Consider the following 21,733-nt stretch of genomic DNA (forward strand, 5'->3'; position numbering starts at 1 on the left):
TTCTTGTTATGCTATAAATTGCTTCCCTTCACTGGAAAGCAAATGACTTTCTGGTCATTCCATCTGTCGGTCTTCTTCCTCTGAGGAAAGCTATTCTCTCACTGTCTACTATGGGGATCAGCCTCCTGACTGGTACATGGGTGAGCTCTGACACCTCGTGAGGAAGGGATGGGACTGGAAAGGGGTTATGTGAAAACAGATTCAAACGTGTCAGTGTACAAGTCCGTCACTTGCTGCAACAGTCCCCTGCGGGCCATGGTGCATACTACAAGATGGTAAATGGAGGTGGAGGTTGGAAAACAGAACATGCCAACACAGGGCAACAAAGGCTGGACTATCCTCTAGGAGAAGCCTCATCTCTAAGTGCCCCATCTGTGCTCAGAGAGGAGCAAATTGGCATCTAAATTTCTGCCATAGCAGGTGGGTATAGGAGAATGAAAGACCTTTGGCATTGGAGAGCTGGAACTTTTCTTAATGTTCAGATCTCTACATTTTCTTTTTGGAAGTCAGTGTAAGATTTTACAGGGCTAACAAAAAACGTGCTTCACAACCCCCCAGATTTGCTCTTCGACATAGAACGGCAATGTGAAAAGCCTGCTATTTTGCTGTCAGCAAAAATCAATGCCAACCTTCAAAGGAATAGCAGCCTTGTTGTTGTTAGGTGGTCTAAGGCAAGTCAAGCTTTCTAGAGAGAGTTACGAGCTTTTGTTGGACCAAATAACACAGCTGGTCTACAGACAGGCTTTTGGACTCGCATATCTCCAGAGCAGAAGCAGGTCAGACATGAACACTGTCTTGGGCAGCCAAAAGCAAGTCGAACTAATGCTATTACCTTTCCGCATTAACTTGCCCGAGGACCGCCGGGCTGGGACCGCTGCCCTGCGGGTCGCTTCGCCCGTGACCCCACCACGGCCCGGCCGGTCCCACACCACTACCGCCGCCCTCTCTTCACCGCCCGGTCCCCTGGTCAGTGCCTGCCCCGGCCGGGGAGCAGCGCAGGGCTTTCCCTCCGCCTCCCTCCGCCGCCGCTGGTGCATATCCCACCACTCCGGTTCCCAGCGCCCGCTCCTCCCGGGAAGGCAGCGGGAGCCCCGGCCCGGCTCTCTCACGCCGCCGGTCTCACTCCTGCGCCGCCGCCTCCCATCACCGACCTGTGACAGGGGCTCCGAGCCCCCCCCTCTCCTTCCCCTCTCCTTCCCCTCTCCCGCCCGCCCCCGGGCCCTCCTCCCGTCACTGATTCGGCGCCGGAGCCCAGGGTGCCCGAACCCCCTCCCCAGCCCCGGCCCTCGCCGCGGCTCCCGAGCTGTCAGTGCGCAGCCCCGCGCCGCCAACGGCCGCCAACCGCCGCCAACCGCCGCCGCGGAGCCGCCACCGCGGGGCGGCCGCAGGTACCGTGCAGGGGGAGCGGGTACTCCTGCACCTGCGGGGCCGGGCTGCACCTGCGGGGCCAGGGGTGAGGATCGGGGTTCCCCGGCCGGACAAGGGGCGCTGGGAGCGGGGCCGCGGGCGGGCCTGTCCCCGGCGGTGCGCGGCTGCCGGTGCGGAGCGGTGCCCGGGCGGCCGCAGTCGGGTCGTCGGGGGGTCTCACGGCGGCGGCCGCGGGTCGTGGAGAAGGCGCGCGCTCGGGACGCGCTGCGGTGTCCGAGCCCGTGGCCCTCGGGAGCGGTGGGCAGGGCGCGGGGCCGCCCGGGCGGGATGCGCTCTTGCTCCGCTCCCAGGAGAGGCTGGACAATAGAGGGAAATCGCCTCTTTGATTTCCAATAGAGTTTATGTGGGAAAGGGTGTGAGATTTTGGCCCCTCTTAGAATGGAGTCGAGGTTGGAGCACCTCCCGGGGCCGGCCGTGGGGAAGGGCATCGTGGAAAATTCCCACAGGGGCAGTTTCTCAGGTGGGAAATAGCATTAATCTTCAGTTTCCTGGGGGAACTGAGTCCCAAGGGTTTTTCCAAGAGTAGTGTAGGCGACTGATTCTGTAATGTGCAATTTTCTGACAGATAATGTAGCTTAATCCTTCTCTGTGTACTTGGCATTCCCACAGTCATCTCCTCAACCCACTCCCTATGAGCTCCCAGGGAAGCAGTTCAGCATCTCCAGATGATGTTTCTGTCAGACACTCTGAGAGTTTCTGCACTGCTGGCTGACTAGAAGGCAGCATTGTGACCCTTTGGTTTATGCACACACTGAACGAGCCGCGCTTGAATTATTCATTCTGATGCTATTGCAACCTTCTGCAGTTTCTCTTCTCCAGGGACATGATGTGTAACAAGACTTTGAAATGCTTTGCCAATGAGGCTGCAGTCCTATCTAGGCATATGGCAGCTGTTTGCTTTCTAGTTGTTCTTAAGGGTTAATTTATAGCAGTAAAAGGCATGTTAAGGAAGAATGAGGATTCCCAGTAGGGCAGCATTATCCTCTACCTTCCTTCTGTTTCTCTCTAAAAAGCCATAATTCAGAGTACTGAATGGTTAGTGGACTAGGCTCTACAATTGAGTTTTGTATTTTCCATCTGGAAGAAGCAGTGCCTTCAAAGTACATTTGGTTTCCATGTACAAAATGCCTCCAAAGTACATTTGTCGAACCTATGGCTTTGACATGGAATTGATTTGAATCTGATGATTTGTCAGTGTCGTAGATGTTTGCTATTTTGTAGATTAAGATACAGATACAGAAATGAAATACATTGGAACAAGAGATGTGGTGGCAACACTTGGAATCCCATTTGTTGTTATTTATGTTTTACAAGCGTGATCGTCTGTCCATTGTGCTGTGCTCTCCAGAGAGTGCTCATTGATACACTCAGAGCCATTGATATTTTCCAAGTACAGGAGGCTGGGTGGATGCACAATGGCAGCAGCTATACTTATGAAAATACAAGATAACTATACCATGACCTATAATCAAGTAGGTGTATGATAGTTTTATATTCTCCATTTTAATAGTAGACATATTTCTGAACAGCGGCAATGTTGATTGTTGATCGATGGTTTTTGGAACACCCACTCTGGTATCAAATATGAATCTAGATGAACACAGGCACACAGAGACATACTGTATGTCTAAAAAGCCAAGATAGTTTGAACCTTCTGTGCTTAGCACCCAGTAATATGAAGACCAAAAGACAACAAGGCAAATGCTAGTGGAAAAAGAACATCAGTCAGCCTCCAAGCAATGACTGTCATTCTGCTAGAATTTCCAAATTCTTATGGTTAGTTATAGGCAGAAAGCATTGAAATGAACTAATCTGATAGTGATGGTAGATTTCCAAGGTGGAGAGTACCTCTGAGAATACAGTATTAACAGCTGAGAAATGTCTCCCTCCAAGAAATACTTACCTCTACATAGACTCTAAGGCATGAGGAAGAGCAAATAATAGAGCTTAAAATTCCTAGAGTCTTTAAAATGATGAAGTCTAGATATTCATTACCAGCATCTAAGGTCAGATGTCAGGATTTGGTGGATTTTACTCCTGAACTCTTCCATTCACCCATCCTTTTAAATGCTCAAGGTAAGAAGTGTATGTTCTATTCCAAGGTGCACAGTTAAGGAAAATGATGTTCCACTTGCCTTATTGTTACAGCTTACTGACTAGTCTGTAGGGGTGAGGATCTTTGTACAGTCTTCAAAGACACATTAATGCTTGGTAGTTTGAGAGTTCATCATACAATATTTGAAAGACAAGTTCTGATTTTCACCCAGTAGAGATTGAAAGCTTCATCTTTTACTTCTTGAATGACACCCAGAAATTTAGTATAGCTCCCATGGCCCAGCAGATCCAAGCTGAAATAAAGTCAGGACTTTAAAACTGAGTTTTCCTCTCAGTTTTCCTTTACCTTTTCCTTTGCTCCTATCCCAGGAAAGGAAATTTGCCTGATGCTCAAATGAGATAAGCCAGTAATACACAGCTGCTGTGTTCCTGGCTGTTTCGTCAATCCCTTGTCTCCCCCTGAATGCTTTCTTGTCCCTATAAAGCCTCTCTATAGTTGCATATTTCCTCCAGACAGGTTAGAGAACAAAGGAGGAATTCCTGCTGCATCTAATCAAAGGTCTAAGGTTTCCGGCAGAGGTAACACTGCCAGAATCAGAAGATGATCACAGAGCAAGCAGTAAATGGCTACTCCAGAGGCTAATAACTGATTACGAGGGCCCCACTTGGAAACAGTATGAATTCACAAAGTCCTATTTCTCTCTCTTCACCCTCCAGCTGGTTAATTCATCCCATGCATGTTTTCTACTGTGCTAGAGCCTCAGCCACAGTGCCAGGGAAACCATCCATATTGGGTTAAGGAATCTGGGAAGACTAGAGTAGTGGTTACTGGAATGAGAGCCAGAGGCAGATGAGACAGTGAAGCCACTGTTGTCAGGAGGAATACCATATCATCTTTATTCCTATGTACACAAAGGCTTTCTATCTCTTATGTGCCTGCTGGTGACCACCACAGCTGGCATTTGAGCTCAGAGGAGAGGAACATGGAGTCCTTTAGCCAAGGGCAAATGCAAAGAAGATATTTAGTCCATTGAAACCAACTAACTGATTAGATGCATCCCTTCCAGTGTGTGCTGCTGGTGTAACTGCAATGAATGTAATAAATTATGACATTCCTAATATATCCCTAAGTCTATGAAGAGAGCTGGTCACATCTTTCCCATTCATTATTTCAATATTCCAGCAGGTTCTAACAGAATCGGCTTTTGTTCATTTTGCCTATTTAAAGATATTTGAGTGAGAGATTTAATTTGTGTTTATTTGGGGTTTTTTTCAAGTAAAAATTTGGGATTCTTGACTGTGGTTGCACATTAATTTAAATATTTGCTTTGGTGAGGCAGAGGGCATAGCAGCGAAGGAGACTATAAACTGGGTAAACATGATTTTATGAACAGAAAGATCTTCTTTAAATAATATCAGAAGGTTCAGAGCTCATAATCCATGTGCCAGCCCCTCAGAGAAGCCACAAGCTGCTTAAAATGGATATGATAGCTGTGTTGGTGTGCCCTGGATCTGCTTTTCTCCAGTGTTCTCTTAGGTGACCTGTATGGTAAATATAAAGAGTGGGTGTATCACATTTGCCAGGGACATTAAACTGTGAGATTTGAAATATGCTGGAGGAAAGATGAGAATTCAAAACTATTCCAACAAATTGGAAGAATTGCTAGGAAAATAACTGGATGAAATTCAGTAGGGATAAATGCAAGGTACTACAATAAAGCAGGAATAATCAACTGGATAAGCACAAGAGAGAAGTAAATTACTAGCCTGCCACTCTGCAGAAAAGGATCTGAGTGTTATGATAGATCACAAGCTGAACATGAGTCAATGTCATGCTGTTGCCAATGAAGGCAAACATCTTGCTAGGATATATAAAAGACATATAGCCTGGAAGACATGTGAAGCAATCCTCCTGCTCTGTTCAGCATTGCTAAAGCCTCAGCTTGGAAGTTGTGTGAAGTTTTGGTTATTACACTTTAAGATAGGTGTGATTCATTGGAGAGAGTCTAGAGAAAGGCATCACAGGTCAGAAAAACATGACCTGCAAGATGATTTGAAATAACAGAAAGCATTTAGCCCAAAGACCAGAAAGCTGCAGGGGAATATTTCAGTCTTCAGACACAAAATAGAGGAGGGAGTGATCTTTTCTTTGGGCTTATGGTAGATGGAGCAGAAAGCAAGAAGTACCAGAAAGAAAGATTATTTTAGACTGCAGGAATAATTTTCTAGGACACAGGATAATAAAAACTGTTGAATATTTGGTCTGGGGAAGTTGTAAAGACTTGATCATTTTAAGAACAAGTTACACAATTATCTGTGAAGAATGAAATTAGGCTAGATCTATCATGGGAATGCACCTTGAACTATTTGACATCTTAAGTTCTCTTCTAGACCATCTTTCTGTCATTTTATGAAGGCAACATCCTCATTTCATGTAAATGAAATAAAAGCTGTCTGTTGGCCCTGTTTTGGTGTTTGTCTGTTATCCAAGGGTAGCACAGCACCAAGAACACAGTGCAGCTCTTTCTGAAAAGAGCCTGAAAGAAAAGCAAGAGCTTGGTAGAAGATGATTAAAAGAGGTGTCTCTTTTTGAAGAAGACATAAGGAACAGGACATTCTGCTTGACTGACTCCATGAATGCTGGAAACAATGATATAGAAGAAGAAAAATGAATGAGGATTAGCAGTTAGGAAAATTATCTGAGCTGAAAATACAAAATCTTCTAGTATTTAACTCCTTGAATGAAAGACTGTAGTCCAAAAATACTTTTTTTAGAGATAAAGTGAAATAAAATACTGAAATTCAAAATAGGAATAAAATAAAGCATAGTCTACAATTGATGTTTTTAGGCATTTCTCCAGGGAAAGGAAATCTAGGTCCTGTAGTATTCATGGTATAACATATATTGTTTAATATAAGTGGAACAGACAGTCCCCTGTGCATAGTGAGAAAGTGATGGATCTCTGTGAGGAGACAGGTAGAAAGAAATGAGAGCAATGATCATTTCTTTTGGATGCTGCAGTGGAAAGCTGCACATAAGATCCTGAATAGAACATGTTTTGAATCCAACCAAAGAATTTCTTAATCCTCTAAAGGGAGAAAGATTTTTCTCTCACCCCAGGCTTTTGGTCTTTCCACTCAGGCAAAAAGAAAAGCTCTTGGAGAAGTTACAGACATACTGAGAGGAGTGGAAGTGAGTTTTATACCAACTGGTAACAGGGAATTTTTTCTGTGAAAACAGGTACTTTCTGGGACTGAAAGGCTGCAAAGCAACTGTTGGAAAGAATCTGTGTTGAATGAACAATACAAAGAGGAAATGAAGAATTAGGCTGTGCTTTCATGGAGCTATTGCTCAGCGAACTGTTGCATATTAACATTATAATCTGGTGTCATTTAAACACTCTTATACTTGAATTATCCATAAATGGATGGAAATCCTCATATTTTGATTTACTCTGGGACATGTGAGCAGAAACTGTAACACACTATAAGCTCTGACTGATTTTTTCCCTGCCCCCATCTTCCATTGCCGCTTGAACACTTCAGGAGAAGAAACAATTTGCTTGGAAAGCCAGCCACTTGATGCCCCAGATATTTCAAAGTAAATTCGCATCCCTTCTACCCAAGGGCTGACCCATAGCACTATAAGTGCTTCGCATTAGCTTGTATTTCTTTGCCTGATTTGTTTTATTGCTCCTTCTCCCATCCTTCTCTTTGCTTTCTTTACTTCTCATATAAGTATATGAAACCCAGTCTTCATTTGGGAGACAGGGTATCCAAAAGAAGGTTTACTGTGACTCAATGCTAAAGGAGTTTCAGATTTGGAACAAGGTGATTCTAGAAGGAGATAAAGGTTAGCTAATGTAAAAAGGAGGAGGCAACAAGATGGAGGGGTTGTTCTCTAGGAAACTTGGGAGGAAATGTGGGGCAGGGTAGGCAGAAAACTACTGAACATGCTGGAGGGGATTCTGCAGATGTTAATCTCCTGTTAGAAGCTGTTGATAATTGTCTTGAAAAGGAAAGGTGTTAGACAGAAGTAGCCAGAAGGAAGGTAGGGAACTGAAAGAATTTGAGTAGAGGGAGCACTGGTTCGAAATATGAACTGAATATGAACGTTTGGGTTTAGGGTGCCTGGCTGAAATTTCTCAGTGTGGTTGTGAGGAAATTGTGTAGGCTATTGCAAATGGCACTTCTGTCGGTATGAGCTGCATATTTAATGCAATGTAATGATATCCAAGCCTGCTTTAAAAAAGCATCTGTATGACAGTGTTCAGAGCAGCCATATCCTTTATTTCTTCTTTCTTCTTCTCTTATATCATGTCCAGCTAGAGTCTAAAAATCTCATAAATCCTGCCAGTAGGTTCCTGCACTCATTATTTTAGTATTTTAGAAAAATTCTTTTCCTATAAGCAAAAATCAGAGGCAGCAGCTTCAAGCTGTCAAAGGCAATTTTGCCTAGGAGGAAACTGGCTGGTCATGCAGATAAGCCTGGAATCTGTGAACACTTGACAGGCTCTGAGCAGTTTCTTACTGTGAATGAGGAACTGATGAGTGAAGAGCAGTGTCCAACAGCGCTTTTTGATGGTAATGCCAGAGCCTTTTACCAGCAGCTTCCCGGTGCAGATGGAGTTTTACAGAAATAGTCACACAAGGATTTCTACTGCCATGATGAGGGGACTGGCATTTATTTCAATATTGGAAACAATATAGAGCCAGAAAGCAGATATAGGAAAACTTTGTAAAACTGCATGTGTATTGAGGAGATTGTTCAGCAAATGCTTCTCTCTGTCACCCCAGCCCAGCTAGGGCAGTAGATTCTGCACTGTGGCGGCAGCATCTCTCTGCCAGACTGTCACAGAAAAATCCAAGTTCGAAAGCACAACTGTGAAACCTTGATTTGTATAGGGCTTAAGGGAGGCTAAAAAATTGCACAGGCCCAGGTTCCAACTGCTATAGACATTTCTCAGAAAGGTCTCACTACAAGGGATTTGGCAGGAAAGACCACTGCACGTTTGTGATTGTGAAGGCTCACACTCAACAAACATGGGATGTAGACTAGATGATCTCCAGAAGTCCCTTTCAACCCTGACAATTTTGTGATTCTGTGACAATGAATAACTGCTAACTTATTTTTCTACTTTTAACAGTGTATCTGTAGATATAAAAGAAAGAATGCTACTGGGATGAGAATTTGCTAAACCTGATTCATGAAAAGCAACTAATATTGAAGAGCACTATGTGTACTGCAGATTTTCATTGTTAATTGAGAACTTATGTGTCACCCAAAGGAAGTCTGGGTCTCAAGAGACTGATGACAAATACCGTGTGCTCACATACAATGATTATTCTTTATATGATTGTTTCTTGATCTATCTACCAACTCACATTGTCATATTGGACAATTAGAGAACAGGACCAGAAAAAAGACTCATTAGTTTATGTGGAGTTTGACTGACACCTCCCTTTCCCCAGACAGTGTTTGGCAGGTTTTATTCCAGAATAATACTGGCCTCTGTTTTGGTGCTGAGTGCATGATACTTGTTTCTCCCCAGTTCTCCAGCTCCAGGCCTGTGTCCTGACCCAGCAGGAGGAGGAGCAGAAAAGCAGATGTCAGAGCAGAGATGCGAGATATGCAGCTCTTAATGCCTTTAATCACCTTCTTCACTAAAGCAGAGCTCAGTGAATTTCCAAATTGAGATGTTGCAGCATGTTGGCAGTGAAGAGCAGCACTGCAGTGCAATTCACAGTGTTCTCTGAGTATCTTCACAGTAATAAAACAGCAGGGCATGAAAAGAAATTAATGTGATTTTTTGGCTGAGTGTGGTGGCAGATGTTAAAAGACAGCATGCTTTCCTGCCTTACCTGTCAAGACAAGAAACAAAACTCCCAAGGAAAGCAGCATTCCTGTAGTGAAATGCCCCAGTACAGATAGAGGTTTTATTCAGGTGGATTCGCAAAGCCTGCTGTCAGAAAATACTGGTCAATAGCAAGTGACATTTTCTGATTCTGTTGTAGTGCAGCCTTTGATGGACAAAAAGACCAAAGCAATTATGTTTCCATTGATGAAACATAGTGTTACAAGTTGATCTGTCAAGCAACAGGAACTGAGTCTCATCCTTTCTGAAGGTTTTCTGTTAACTGCAGATAATCAAGAGGAGGACCAGAGATACCCAACTTGTGAACATCTTTGGTTGCATTGCTCAATCAACTCATAGAAGTCAGTGACCTCAGACATAATCCCATAATCCCAGCTGGCGCTCAGCTATCCATTTATTCCCTTAAAGGATGACTACTGGACTCCACAGGCTCAGCCTAGCTTGTGATCTGATGATCAACCAGCAAGAATCAGCGTATTCCTCTAGCCTTTTACGCAGGTGGGTGATGTGGCAGGTCTTAGAGCAATGACTGGAGGGCAGCATTCCAGAGTGGGGGAAGGGGTTAGAAGCAACAACTGCAGGCACAGAGTTCTGGGGAAAGTGAGAATTATGTGCCCACTCAAGTGAGAGAGGGGAAGAGACGGTATGGATATGCAGCTAGAGAAGAAAACAGACAGGAAAAATATAAACCTTGTTCCTTTTTCTTCATTAGGACCTTACATAACAGTTAAATCAAAATCATACATTGGCTGATACAAAGTGCAGGAGCACCGACTCAGAGAAAGGAAGTTGAGGATATAAAACCGTTACAGAGAGGACAATGGGCAAACACCACAGGTTTCAATATCTTTTATAATATCTCCACAACCTCATGTATGATAATCTTCAACAGAAGAAAAGTTGAAATTTCTATAATGTATATACAGTCAAAATTACTTTCCTATTTAGTGCACCTTCATGGGTGTCAGGTTCCACAGGTTCCTATTAGGTCCTGGTCAAATAAACCTACTATTAAACTACTGTTTTCATTCTTAATGAGGGGAGGAAAGGAGCATAAAAGAATCAGTGCAAGATTTTTCCCAACTGATGATGCTGTACCTGACAGGTCTGCTGAACAGCTAGACATGTGAATGGAAGTAGTAGTATGGAACAGGAAGGAAAGGCATTACAGCCTGTGTTTAACTGAAAAACTTATTCTCATCTTGGCGAAATTTCCTTTAATGTCTATAAGTATTTGTTACAACTAAGGATTGAAAGAAAATTGGCAAATAGGGCATCAACTCTGAGAACAGCATAGGAACCTCCTTTTCTAGTCTGCGTGGTTGGAGGATGAAAATATTCATTCAGCTGCATTGAAGGAAACTGCTGCTTAGATACATAGAGGAAAATGTGGTTTAAAAAAACTCCGAACAACCAAGAACTACCTATGCTGTAGATACCTGCCTATAGTAAATACTGTAAATAAGGACCTTATCGCTCTCTACAACTACCTGAAAGGAGGTTGTAGTGAGATGGGGGTCGTTCTCTTCTCCTGAGTAACAAGCAATAGGACAAGAGGTGACAGCCTCAAACTGCGCCAGGGGAGGTTTAGATTGGATATTAGGAGCAATTTCTTCACTGAGAGGGTGCTCAGGCATTGGAACAGGCTGCCCACAGCAGTGGTGGAGTCACCGTCCCTGGAAGTGTTCACAAACCGTGTAGACGATTGCTGGATTAATGGTTGGACTTGATGATCTTAAAGGTCTTTTCCAACCTAGCTGATTCTATGATTCTATAGTCTCCGAACTGTTACTAGATTTTCATTTGTTAACAGGAGGAGTAGAGATTATCCTGAGTTCTAAACTTCCCTTCACTGGGAGGAAGTGGGGTAGGAAAACTGTGCCGTGGCATGTAACAAAGAAACAAGAAGAAAGAATAAAGGAGTTAGAACCTGAGCTGATTCCAGAGTACTGATTCTAATGTCATTCTGCCCACCTGGTGTTTCCACTTTGTCACTCACAGTTCAGTTTACACTATTGACTATAATGCAGAGATGTATTTGGAAAGAAAAAAATACATGTCCCTAAGGATGTGAGCTACTCCATCACTTCAGGAAAACCTAAGAACAAGCTGGTCTTCAGTGGGGCTGTCTAAACAGCCTTTTCATTCTCTACCAGCCCTTTAAAGTCCCCATGCTGCACTTGTTCTTGAGAAAAATCTTCATCTTTTTCCTGCCCAAACTCTTACTGAAAGAGAAAAATTACAAGAGTAGTCTGTGATGCTGAACCCATCTGCATCTTCCTTAGGCGCCTGTGTCCAACTCCTTTCTGGTTGGACACAAAAACTGTGTCCAACCCAGAAACGTCTTCTGCAAATGCTTCTAAACTTTCTCCCTCATTGCCTCTTAAGAGTGTCTCTCATGGTCTGTATAGCCATTACTTTCTTCTTCACATTCTCCTTTTTTGCTGCTATGGTACTAACTGGATCTTGGCTGTTGATTCCAGCTGGTCAGAAATGGACCATACCGTAACGAAATTGTACCATTTTATTTGCTGACTCTTTCAATTTAGCACCTTTAGTCCTGCAGGGTTTGTTGTTTTTTTCCCCCCAGACTTAATAATAGCATAGTAAAAGTAAGAAATCTTATGCTACATTTGCTTATTATTACCCATTTCTCTATCTGATGTCTTCTGGGCTGTAAGCATCTTTTAAAAGCTTTTCTATAGACTCCAGCAATGTGCAGTTCAGCAGCCTACCAGTTTCTTTGCAGTTTACCATAGTTTAAATATCTTAAGGGAGGTGAAATTTTAAAATTAATTCATCCCTGTAATTAATTCTTATTCATTTTAAAATAATAATTTCCAATTTGCCTTTAGAATAGCCTGAATCGCGCTGCTTGTGCTCAACAGTCTTCCTCGTAAGGTCTCTGTCACTCCAGTAGGTCTGTTGCTGGGGCAGTCTGTCTGGCAATGTCCTGCACTTCCTATGGTTTTGCCTGCACAGCCAAAGCAAAAAAACTCAGGACTTCTGTGAAGAAGTTCTCCTCTACATGCCTTCCAGCCCAGCGACTTGGAACAATGAAAGTGGCCTCTGCTCCATTCTCTGAGGTCTCTGTGCCTTTCTCTCTCTTGCACTGGCCAGCCTGCCTTTTGGTCCTCTCTCTCTGTCTTACCTGAGATCTTTCTGGTATATGCTGCAGAAGTGTCAGTTACTTCCTTTTACCCATCAAAATACCTCCTGGTATTCCAAGCCAGACTGTCTCTGTTAATCCTTTATGCCAGTGTGATCTGCCTTCTGGTGCAGCAATCCAGTTCTTCCAGAGAGATGGGATGCTTCAACAAAGCCTTGTTCCACAGGCTCACTATCTCTTGTGCACAGCATGAGAAAGAAATGCGTACATAAACCAGGCTAAAAAAGGAAATTAGGTTTGGGAGTGGGAAAAGAGATAGTTTAACTTTGACATTACTGCAACTGGATCCATGCAAAAATTCCTGCTGTCGAAATGGTCTCATTGTTTTATGTTTAAAGGTAGCTGTGTTACATAAACACGGCACAGCAACAGACTTCTGGCTTTCTCAAGCTGTGGGGTCCAGTCTTCTCTGGCCTATGCTTTCACAAAGCACATTTATCACTGAACTCATTCCCAGCAACAGCTAGCTTTTTGCACTACTTACTTCACGTGTGATTTCAGTGACACCTTAGCAACAGTTTGTTTAACTGCATGTGTATAACATCTTTATAGCATTCAACACGTTTTATGAACTACAGTTTAAACTCAAATGTTCTAACAATGTTTTCTCTTGGTTAGCATTAGAGTATGCTTCTTTGCTTTACAGCTTTTAGTCCTGTTTTCTTGAGGAGTTTGTATGTGGTTGAGAGTTGAACATGTGTAATTTGTTCATTTAGAAAAGGATGCAAAAAGATTATATCACATATTAAAGCATTAGTCTGTTAGAATAACTCTTTTCTCCCATCTGGGGTTTATTCATCCATCTTCTCTACTAAAACACCACTTTGTCTAAATGAGTATTTTTCAAAATACAAAATAGCCAAAATAGAAGACATGGTGTGTCAGCCAGCCTCTTCAACTGTGCATAACAAATTCCCTTGAACGCTGCTACAGGAAGAAAAATCTTAATGTCAGAACCATTGTGTTTCTATTTTGATCAGTGAATATACACCATGTTATATATCATCATTTTAGCTTAAACGAAGTTGTTAGAGCTTCAGCTGAAATAGAGCAGGTTTAATTAATATACTGAAGTGCAGGCTAACATTAGAGGTTTATGCCAAAATTAAGTCTCTCCATTTTCTTTTCCTGATTATGGCTGGAGTTGAGGCACTTCAAAAGATTTTTTTGTCTCTCCACGGATCTTTGAGTACACAGAAGCTGGTTTCTAATGTTAAAGGACTCCCTTGGCTTAAGAAAACATTGAAAATTAAATACTTTCCATATTAATGCCATACAGTTCTGCCATTCGAAGTACGGCTTAGTTTCCAAAAAGCATTCTGAATGCTTCAGACAATGTTTTACCTCTCATGATTGTTCCAGAGTTCCAAAAACCCGCACTCATCAAAAGCAGAGAACAGCTAAATCTGTATATGAATCCCTCATTTTGTCACACAGTCTCTTTATACAGATTCTGCTTTTGAGGATCTGCTACAATTAATTTCTCCTTGATGTTGGAAGAAGTGGTGCATTTGCATCATTATCTGATGCTTTTAATCTGTATCAGATGTGTAGAACAGACAGTATGTGGTATCTGGGGAAAAAAATTTTGCTAACTATAATCCAAAAGAGCTGTTCATTACACAGGCTTGCACTGATTCGAATAATAGAAACATCTGCAACTGTCCTTAAATGTTAGAGTTAGAGCTAGGAAGAACAGGGCTTTGCTCTGGCAGCTTACAGGATTTTAAGAACTTTTACTAACAGTTCATCCAACTGCACTGCTTCGCCTTTGTTTCATATTTCATTCTTCAGTGGTCTTCTGGGTAAAACTCCCACTGAAAATAAAGGACTCTCGCCTAAGGTAGGAGTAGGGAATCTAGCTCATTAATAGTTTGGAACAAAAAGAAAACCCTTGTGAGTTTTGCAGGAAGATCTGGCCTACAAGTCCAGAAGTGGGGTGACCTTTCTATTATTGAAAGGCCTTTTGTAAATCCATGGATTTCAGTAGAAGAGTAGAGGTCTTTCCACTGGTGGATTGATTGTTCCAGGACAGAAAAAGCACCTCCAGCAAGCACAAAGCTATTAAAGTTTCCTGGGCCATGCAAATGGTGATTTCTGTCTCTTCCTTTTCAAAATAGATTTGCAGCTCCTGTTCTACTATGTGAGTCACTGCCATTTTTGCCTCTTCTTTTCAGGTCATTAATTTAATGTCAGTGCCATTGAGAACTGTTTAGCTCCATCACGTGTTTTGTGCCCTCTATTCCAAAATTAGTTTCTTGACTTTTTCCGTGTGGGCTCCTGCCCCTGTTGGTATTGCCTAGTGTAAAGGCAGTAACATACCTTGTTTATCCCTTGGGTGTGCTTAGCTTCATTGCATACTTCTGTGGTATTAGCACAATAAGAAATGGTATGGTAGGGGTTGAAGGGCCCTGATTCATACATAAATGGAATAAGAATAACACTGTTGCTGTGTTCTTATGTATGGCAGTGCATGGCCCACGCTGAAGACCCACTTTTCACCCCTACCTTTTTCACCTCACTCTGCAGTTTCAATACTTATGCCACAGAGTGAATTGAATGCTGATACCACAGGGTCCATGGCCAGCCTCACACCCCTGTGCTCTTTCTTCCCTACTGGAAGAAAGCTATCCCAGTAAAAGACTTGAGCACCAGAAGCATTTGCAGGGGGAGCAACAGAGCATTTTGGAAGTTTTATCTTTCAGACTTCATACACTAAAACGCAAGTCCAAGAGTTGCCATGAGTTGCCTCTGTTTGTGATATCCCTGTGCTAGCTGAGTCTTCCTAATGACTGGCAAATTATTCTTAGGCTGGTTTAGAGTGAGAGGCAGATCTTAGATACTTTCTAAATTCTTTTTAAAAGATAAAGAACTTAAATAGTCCTGAAAGCAGTGAGTAGGAGCTGTCAAGGAAACGACTTGCTAATGGAAGCACATCATAATCAACTGCCTTATTGAAATGACTTGCCAATAAGTTACTGGGAAGAACTGATAAATAAGAGACTGCAGCAGCAGACAATCTGTGCGACTGTAACTGTGTGACCCAGCCTTTAATAAGTGACCTTATTACAGAGAAACTAGTTTGGCACAGAAACAAGGATAGTGATCATTTGAAGAAACATAAGGTCAGATTCACTACAGAGTTTATTAAACTCTTATTTGGTTTTAAACTCTTTTTGTGCTTTTTGGCCAGCAGTGATGTGCTTGCCACATATTCACTGATTCCTGGATACACCGAGAGCTGTGGAGCACAGGCAGCACTGTAGAACCAGGCTTGACACTGGGGCTAAAAACACAAATGCCAAATCCTTTCTTGTCTTTTCTTGTCTCAGGAGCATGCAGCCATGTCACAGTCGTCCTGGTTCTCCATGCAGCCACACCACTGTGATCACTGGAATAACAATGGATGATTATGAATCAGAAACATCTAATAGCCCTTATAAATCTGCCTTTAGGGCTTGGTTTTCTGAGCTGGAAACTGAAATGAGCCTGCCGTGCTAGATGTAGCACTCTGCACTCTGCAAAAACAATACTGCTGAACCAGAGGCTGAGCTCGCAGGGTGACAGTTTGGGATTTAGTTCATGGTGGGATGTAAGGGCCTTTTAGTATTGTTTAAATGGCAGCAATAGCCAAGTGCTGTACAGACATGGGAAGAGGGAGAGTCTTTGCCCCGAGGAGCACTGAAGCTAAATGACCAAGTGAAGAAAAATAAAGACAGCATGGAAGCAGATGCATGGCAATTAGCTATGGCTTAATAGTTCTATTGAAAATGCCCTCTTAAATTAATTTCTGGGTGAAAGAGAGTCTGTCTGTCAGACCTGCTATTAGCTGTTTTGTCCCATGTAAGTGTCATTACTAGGGTTGGAAGGAAGTCAATTTTCAGTTGTGGGAAGACAGTATCTGTAGAAATCAGTTATAGAATCAGCAATCATGACTTAGAAGGTCTCTATTCTGACTTTCTGCTGCAAGCAGGGCCAACACTGTATGCATACATTGCTCACAGCTTAATAAAGACTGGTCTTGAAAACTTCCAAGCATGGAGATATCACAATCTCTCTGGGCCCCATTATTAATTGCCCTCAGCATGAAATTGTTTTGATATTTCTGGTGCGAACCAGAACCCTTTGTATTTTATGACCATTGTCTGTTACTCTCTCACCATGCACATCAGTGAAGAACCTAGCTCTATCATCTCAGTAACCTCTTCATAGGTACTGGAAGGCTACTACTAGATCCCTCCAAAGCTTTCCCTTCTCCAGGCTAAAGAAGCCCATTTCCCTCAGCCTTTCCTCATAGGGCAGGTGCTCCAGACCTCAACCATCTTGGCTGCTCTCTTCTGGAGTCACTCAAGTGCAAAATAAAGTGGAATAATCACTGCCTGTGGTTACTGGCTACCTTCTGTTAATACAACCCAGTGTGCTGTTAGCCTTCATTACTTGCAGAGCACGGTGCTAACTCAGGAATAAATTCTCGTTATCCAGGACTACTAGATGCTTTTCAGTAACATTGCTCCACAGTGTTAATTGCTACCTGTACCAACACACATCACAGCTACAGGGATTTGCATTCATCCCTGCTGAATTTCCATTCAGCCCATTCCTCCCGCCTATCTAAGTCTCTCTGAATAGAAGCTGTGCTTCCAAGTGTGTTGGCAAACCCTCTGGTTTGGGGTTGTCTGCAACGCTGATGTGTGGGCACTCTGTCTCCTCCAGGTCATTGCCAAAAAATACTAAAGAGGAATAAACACTAACCCTTGAGCCTGTCAACCCAGCCAGTTTCTCACCCATCTAGCACCCCACTTATCTAGATTGTAACATCACAACTTGGATACAGGAATGCTCCAGGAGACTGTAACAAAAGCATTGTTAAAAGGTAGATGACATCCACTAGTTTATTCTCACAAGAAGGCAATCAGTTTTGTTAGACATGATCTACCCTCAGTCAATCAACGCATGCTAAATGTCATGTCCTTTGCCTAGAAATATGTTCCAAGAAATACACTCCATGATTTTTCCAGGGAACAAGGTGAGGGGCTAACTGGCCAACCAGCCTGTAGTTCCTCAAGTTGTCTTACTTGTCCTTTCTGAAGATGAGAGCAACTTTTGCCTTTCTCCAGTCACCAGGGACCTGCTTTGATCTCCATGACATTTCAAAGATAGACAGTGGACTCTATATGACATTAGTCAACTGTCTCAACACCCTTCAGTGCAGCCCAAGGGATCCCATGGATGTTCAGGAGAAGCAGGCTAAGTCAGGAATAAAAATCTGGGGCCTGGAGGAAAATACTGAGATGTTTGTGAGTGAAGTAATCTAATGTAAAATTAGCACATGGATGAATAGCTCTTTTTGTCTTTGCTAATGTGTCCCGTTCATGTAATTAAGTGAGAATCTAATTAATTATTGAGTTCGTATCTATTGGAGCTGCATTTAAGATTTCAGTTTTATTCTCAAGTGTGAAAGAGCAGGGATTTTAGGTCAAGCTGAATTCCTTTTGGTTTGATGAGTGATGCTGGGTATCACATCTTGTCAAAACAGGATCTCATTGCCACCTCACACTTTACATGGATTCCATCTGCTTTACTTCATTCCTAGGCCATCCCAGTTGATTCAAGTATTTACCCCTTTATCCTTTTTAGTTCAGGATTTGCCTTCACCCCTCCCCTCAATGAGTAGCACGTTTTGCTCCTGTTCTGCTGATCTGTGGATTCATTGTTTTCAGGCTGGCAAGCCACCAGTTCTGAGGTGACAGATGGAGCAGACTGCAAACCAGGCAGTTGCCTCCCAGCCTGAATGATATTTTAATAAGCACAGAGAGGTGACAGGGAGAGGAGTTTCTCACTGGAGTGACTGGCAGGTTTGTTTTCAGCCTCAAAGCACTAATAGAGGATTTTGGCCTCAGTCCAGAAAAGAAAAATCACAGAAACTGGAAGCAGAAAATCCCATTAGCTTCTAATTTATCCCTCTATTTTAAGGGTCAAAGTTTTTTCTCTCTGGCCTATTATCCAGATAGGGATAGTTTCCCTGTTTTCCGAATTTCAGCTCTCTCAGGGATTCAACACTTTTATTTATTTATCTTTATCTTTTATTTTCCTTCTTTTTTTTTTTCCTTTTCATTCATTTTCTCCATTGCCTCTCTTCCTTCCATAAACATTCTCTCTTCTTCTAATTTCTTTGCACTCTTCACAGATTCATGGTGAAGTCTGCCTGAATAACGGGGTCTACCAATTTACTTGGCTTCCAGCTTCCACATGCTGTGAAAACAGCTAGTGCAGTGCTAGGCAATGGCATCTGCATGGGAATCTCGAAAGCATATGTCCTCTTCTCCCTGCCCTTCAGCTGTATCTCAGTTGTATAATACAGGGTCTGTGTAGGGCTTTGTTTCATCCTTGGTCTTGTGAATAAAAGCACTACAAAAGGGAGCTCTGGCAAAGCCCCAGCACACTCTGAGATCCCTCTGCATTGTGAGCAACACAGTGTTTTGCAGGCAAGCTGTAGGATAGCCAGGCTTTCAAATGGGAAGATTGTTTTTCTTCCTACAAGCACAGGGAAAATAGATCCAGCTCTCACTAGGAAAATATCAAAATGGTACTGGGATCTGAACTAAGGTATGGTCCTGCACACTGATCACAGAACGCACAGGAAACTTCTCAGTATCGGGACGTAGACCTTCATGTCTATTTATCAAAATTCAGGTCTGGGTTTCACCTGGAAAATGAGCTTTAAATTAATGGGATTCCTGCTAAAATATGCTGCTTCTTCCTTTCAGATACAATGATGACACTGAAGGTTCAGATGCTCTTTGGCTTCCTTTGCTGCATGATTTTTCTGCCTACAGACGGCTTCCCAGCGGACCCCAGTACTGAATTTCGCTCTGCTTTCTCTGTGGCCAGAACCAGCAGCATGGAAGGGAGCTCTGAGATGGTCATTACCTTTGACAAAGTGTATGTGAACATTGGCAATGACTTTGATCCCAAGTCTGGATTGTTCCGCTGTCGGATCCCTGGAGCCTACTACTTTTCCTTCACCGTTGGGAAATACCCAAAGAAGAACTTGTCAGTCATGCTGATGAGAAACAAGAATGAGGTGCAAGTGATCGTGTATGATGAACATCACCGCAAGGAACGGAAGGTAGCAAGTCAGAGTGCCATGCTGCAGCTTGACTACGGTGACACCGTTTGGCTGCGTTTACATGGAGATCCCAAGTATGCTCTTTACAGCAATGTGGGCCCCTATACAACTTTCAATGGCTACCTAATCTACCCAGACACTTCTGCCTTCTTCCAGAATGCTCTTAGCTCTCAAGAGATGGGGCCACACCATCACACTATTCAGCAACTTCCCAGAGAGCAGAATGAAGCTTCACAGCCACACATGTTATCTGATCAACCAAGCAGGGAACAAGACCCTCGCTCTGCATTCTCTGTTGCCCGCTCACAGAGTCTCCTGGGGACAGATGACAAGCAAACCCAGCATGAGCCCATCACATTTGACACGGAGTTTGTGAACATTGGGAAAGATTTCAATTCCTCCACTGGCATCTTCTCATGCCGTATACCTGGTGCATATTATTTCTCCTTCACCATTGGCAAAATGCCCTTCAAGACTATGTCAGTGAAACTTATGAAGAACCACAATGAGGTGCAGGCCATGATCTATGATGACAACCACTCCAAGAGGCGTGAGATGCAGAGCCAGAGTATCATGCTGCCTCTGCAATACGGGGACACCGTTTGGCTCTACAGCCATCAGCACGATGGCTATGGTGCCTACAGCAACCATGGCAAATACATCACCTTTACGGGCTTCTTGATCTATTCAGAGGCTCAGCCAAAGCAGCTTCCAGGTGCCAGCTTGAATAATTAAGGGTCAAATAATTAATTACAGATGTGAAAGCAGCATAAGAAGAGCCAAGGTGCCATGAACTTGGGTATAGCTCCTCTTCAATTATCGTCCTCTACTTTGAGCATGCTATCATGTGTCCAGTGCTTCCCTTACGCTGCACGCTTGTGCCCTGTCTGCAGGGTCACTGCTGTGTCTGCCATTCATCCACAGAGAGGTCTTTACAGTTTGTATGTGTGTGTCCCGTGTTGGTGTTTGATTTAAGCATAAAGCATGAGGTAGTTTTTTGGGGCAGGGGTGGGCCAGTGTAATGAAATGCCAAGGATCAAAGAACCACTGCAGTAACATTCGTGCAGATCCCCAGCATCCAGAGAGCAAAGAATACGGTGACTTTCCTTGCATATCTGGGGAGGGAATAAATGTAATGAAAATAAATGTAATAAAACCACAAAATATGTAAAATTTCCTCAGATTGGAATTTGTTGTTACTTGTGTGCTTGCCACCAGCTGAGGTACCAGTTCAGGAGAGAAAGCAGCATGGTGATTGTACCAGCTGCAGTATGTGCTACTGAGCCAGTCTGTACACACTCTTTCTTATCATCCATGTGTGTGAAGTGTTGGTACGTCTTATGATTTTATTGCAAATTTCACAATATTTGGTGCTTTTCTTCATCTGACACCAATGAAGTCAAGAAGCTGTGTTTGAGAATCTCAGCTTCTACTTAATGAAAATAATACATTTAGAAACAAACTAAAAGCAGGCTTCTAGCCCTTGTAGTAAAGGTTGAGGGCTCAAATCTATGAATGGAGCATCCTCTGAAAGCTCAGAAGCAAGGTAAGTAAGAAGAATAAAAGAAGTGTCTTTAAATCCCTTAATATTTGGGTCAGGAGCAGGTTCATAATGATAAGCGTGAGTAGTATCATGACAAGCAATGGCAGTGTTTATTGCAGGGGCATTGTATTCCCCAGAAATGAGCTCCTGGAACACAAGAACCCAAAGGTATGGCTGACCTGCTATATGCTGTATTGGTAACCTAGTGCAAACAGGGTCAAAGGCACCATTAGGTGACACTTTCAGCATCTGTGTTCCAGTGGTTTCTCATACACTGTGTTCACCAAGCCATAGTGCTGGTGTAGAGGGGCTGGTGTGGCTGTGGAGGGCACTGGCGTGTTCCCACAGGGCAATTGGGACTGACAGCAGGATCCACCCAGGGGGGCAGTAGGAAAGCAGGAGGCTGGAGGCTTCATCATGGTGCAATTGGTGCTATTTCAGTTGACCCTGGTTTGTCTCACAAAATACATAAACTGCAAAGTGCCAGGTTGGACGGGGCTTGGAGCAACCTGGTCTAGTGGAAGGTGTCTCTG

General features: G+C 43.2%; 1 protein-coding gene across 2 annotated transcripts; it reads left to right on the top strand.

Annotated features, from left to right (window-relative positions):
* The first annotated feature begins 1,062 nt into the window (after positions 1-1,062).
* C1QTNF4 (C1q and TNF related 4) lies at positions 1,063-20,838 on the top strand. 2 transcript variants are annotated; one of them, XM_030484126.1, is made up of 2 exons: positions 1,063-1,453; positions 19,296-20,830. In XM_030484126.1, exon 2 carries the CDS (start codon positions 19,301-19,303, stop codon positions 20,390-20,392), a length of 1,092 nt encoding a protein of 363 aa, XP_030339986.1. In that variant the 5' UTR covers positions 1,063-1,453; positions 19,296-19,300; the 3' UTR covers positions 20,393-20,830. The 2 variants fall into 2 exon arrangements, with proteins under 2 accessions (XP_030339986.1, XP_030339985.1); XM_030484125.1 differs by having other exon boundaries at positions 1,070-1,388; positions 19,296-20,838.
* The last annotated feature ends 895 nt before the right edge of the window (positions 20,839-21,733 follow it).

Source organism: Strigops habroptila, chromosome 4, assembly GCF_004027225.2.
Source record: "Strigops habroptila isolate Jane chromosome 4, bStrHab1.2.pri, whole genome shotgun sequence".
In the NCBI taxonomy this organism is placed as follows: Eukaryota; Metazoa; Chordata; class Aves; order Psittaciformes; family Psittacidae; genus Strigops; species Strigops habroptila.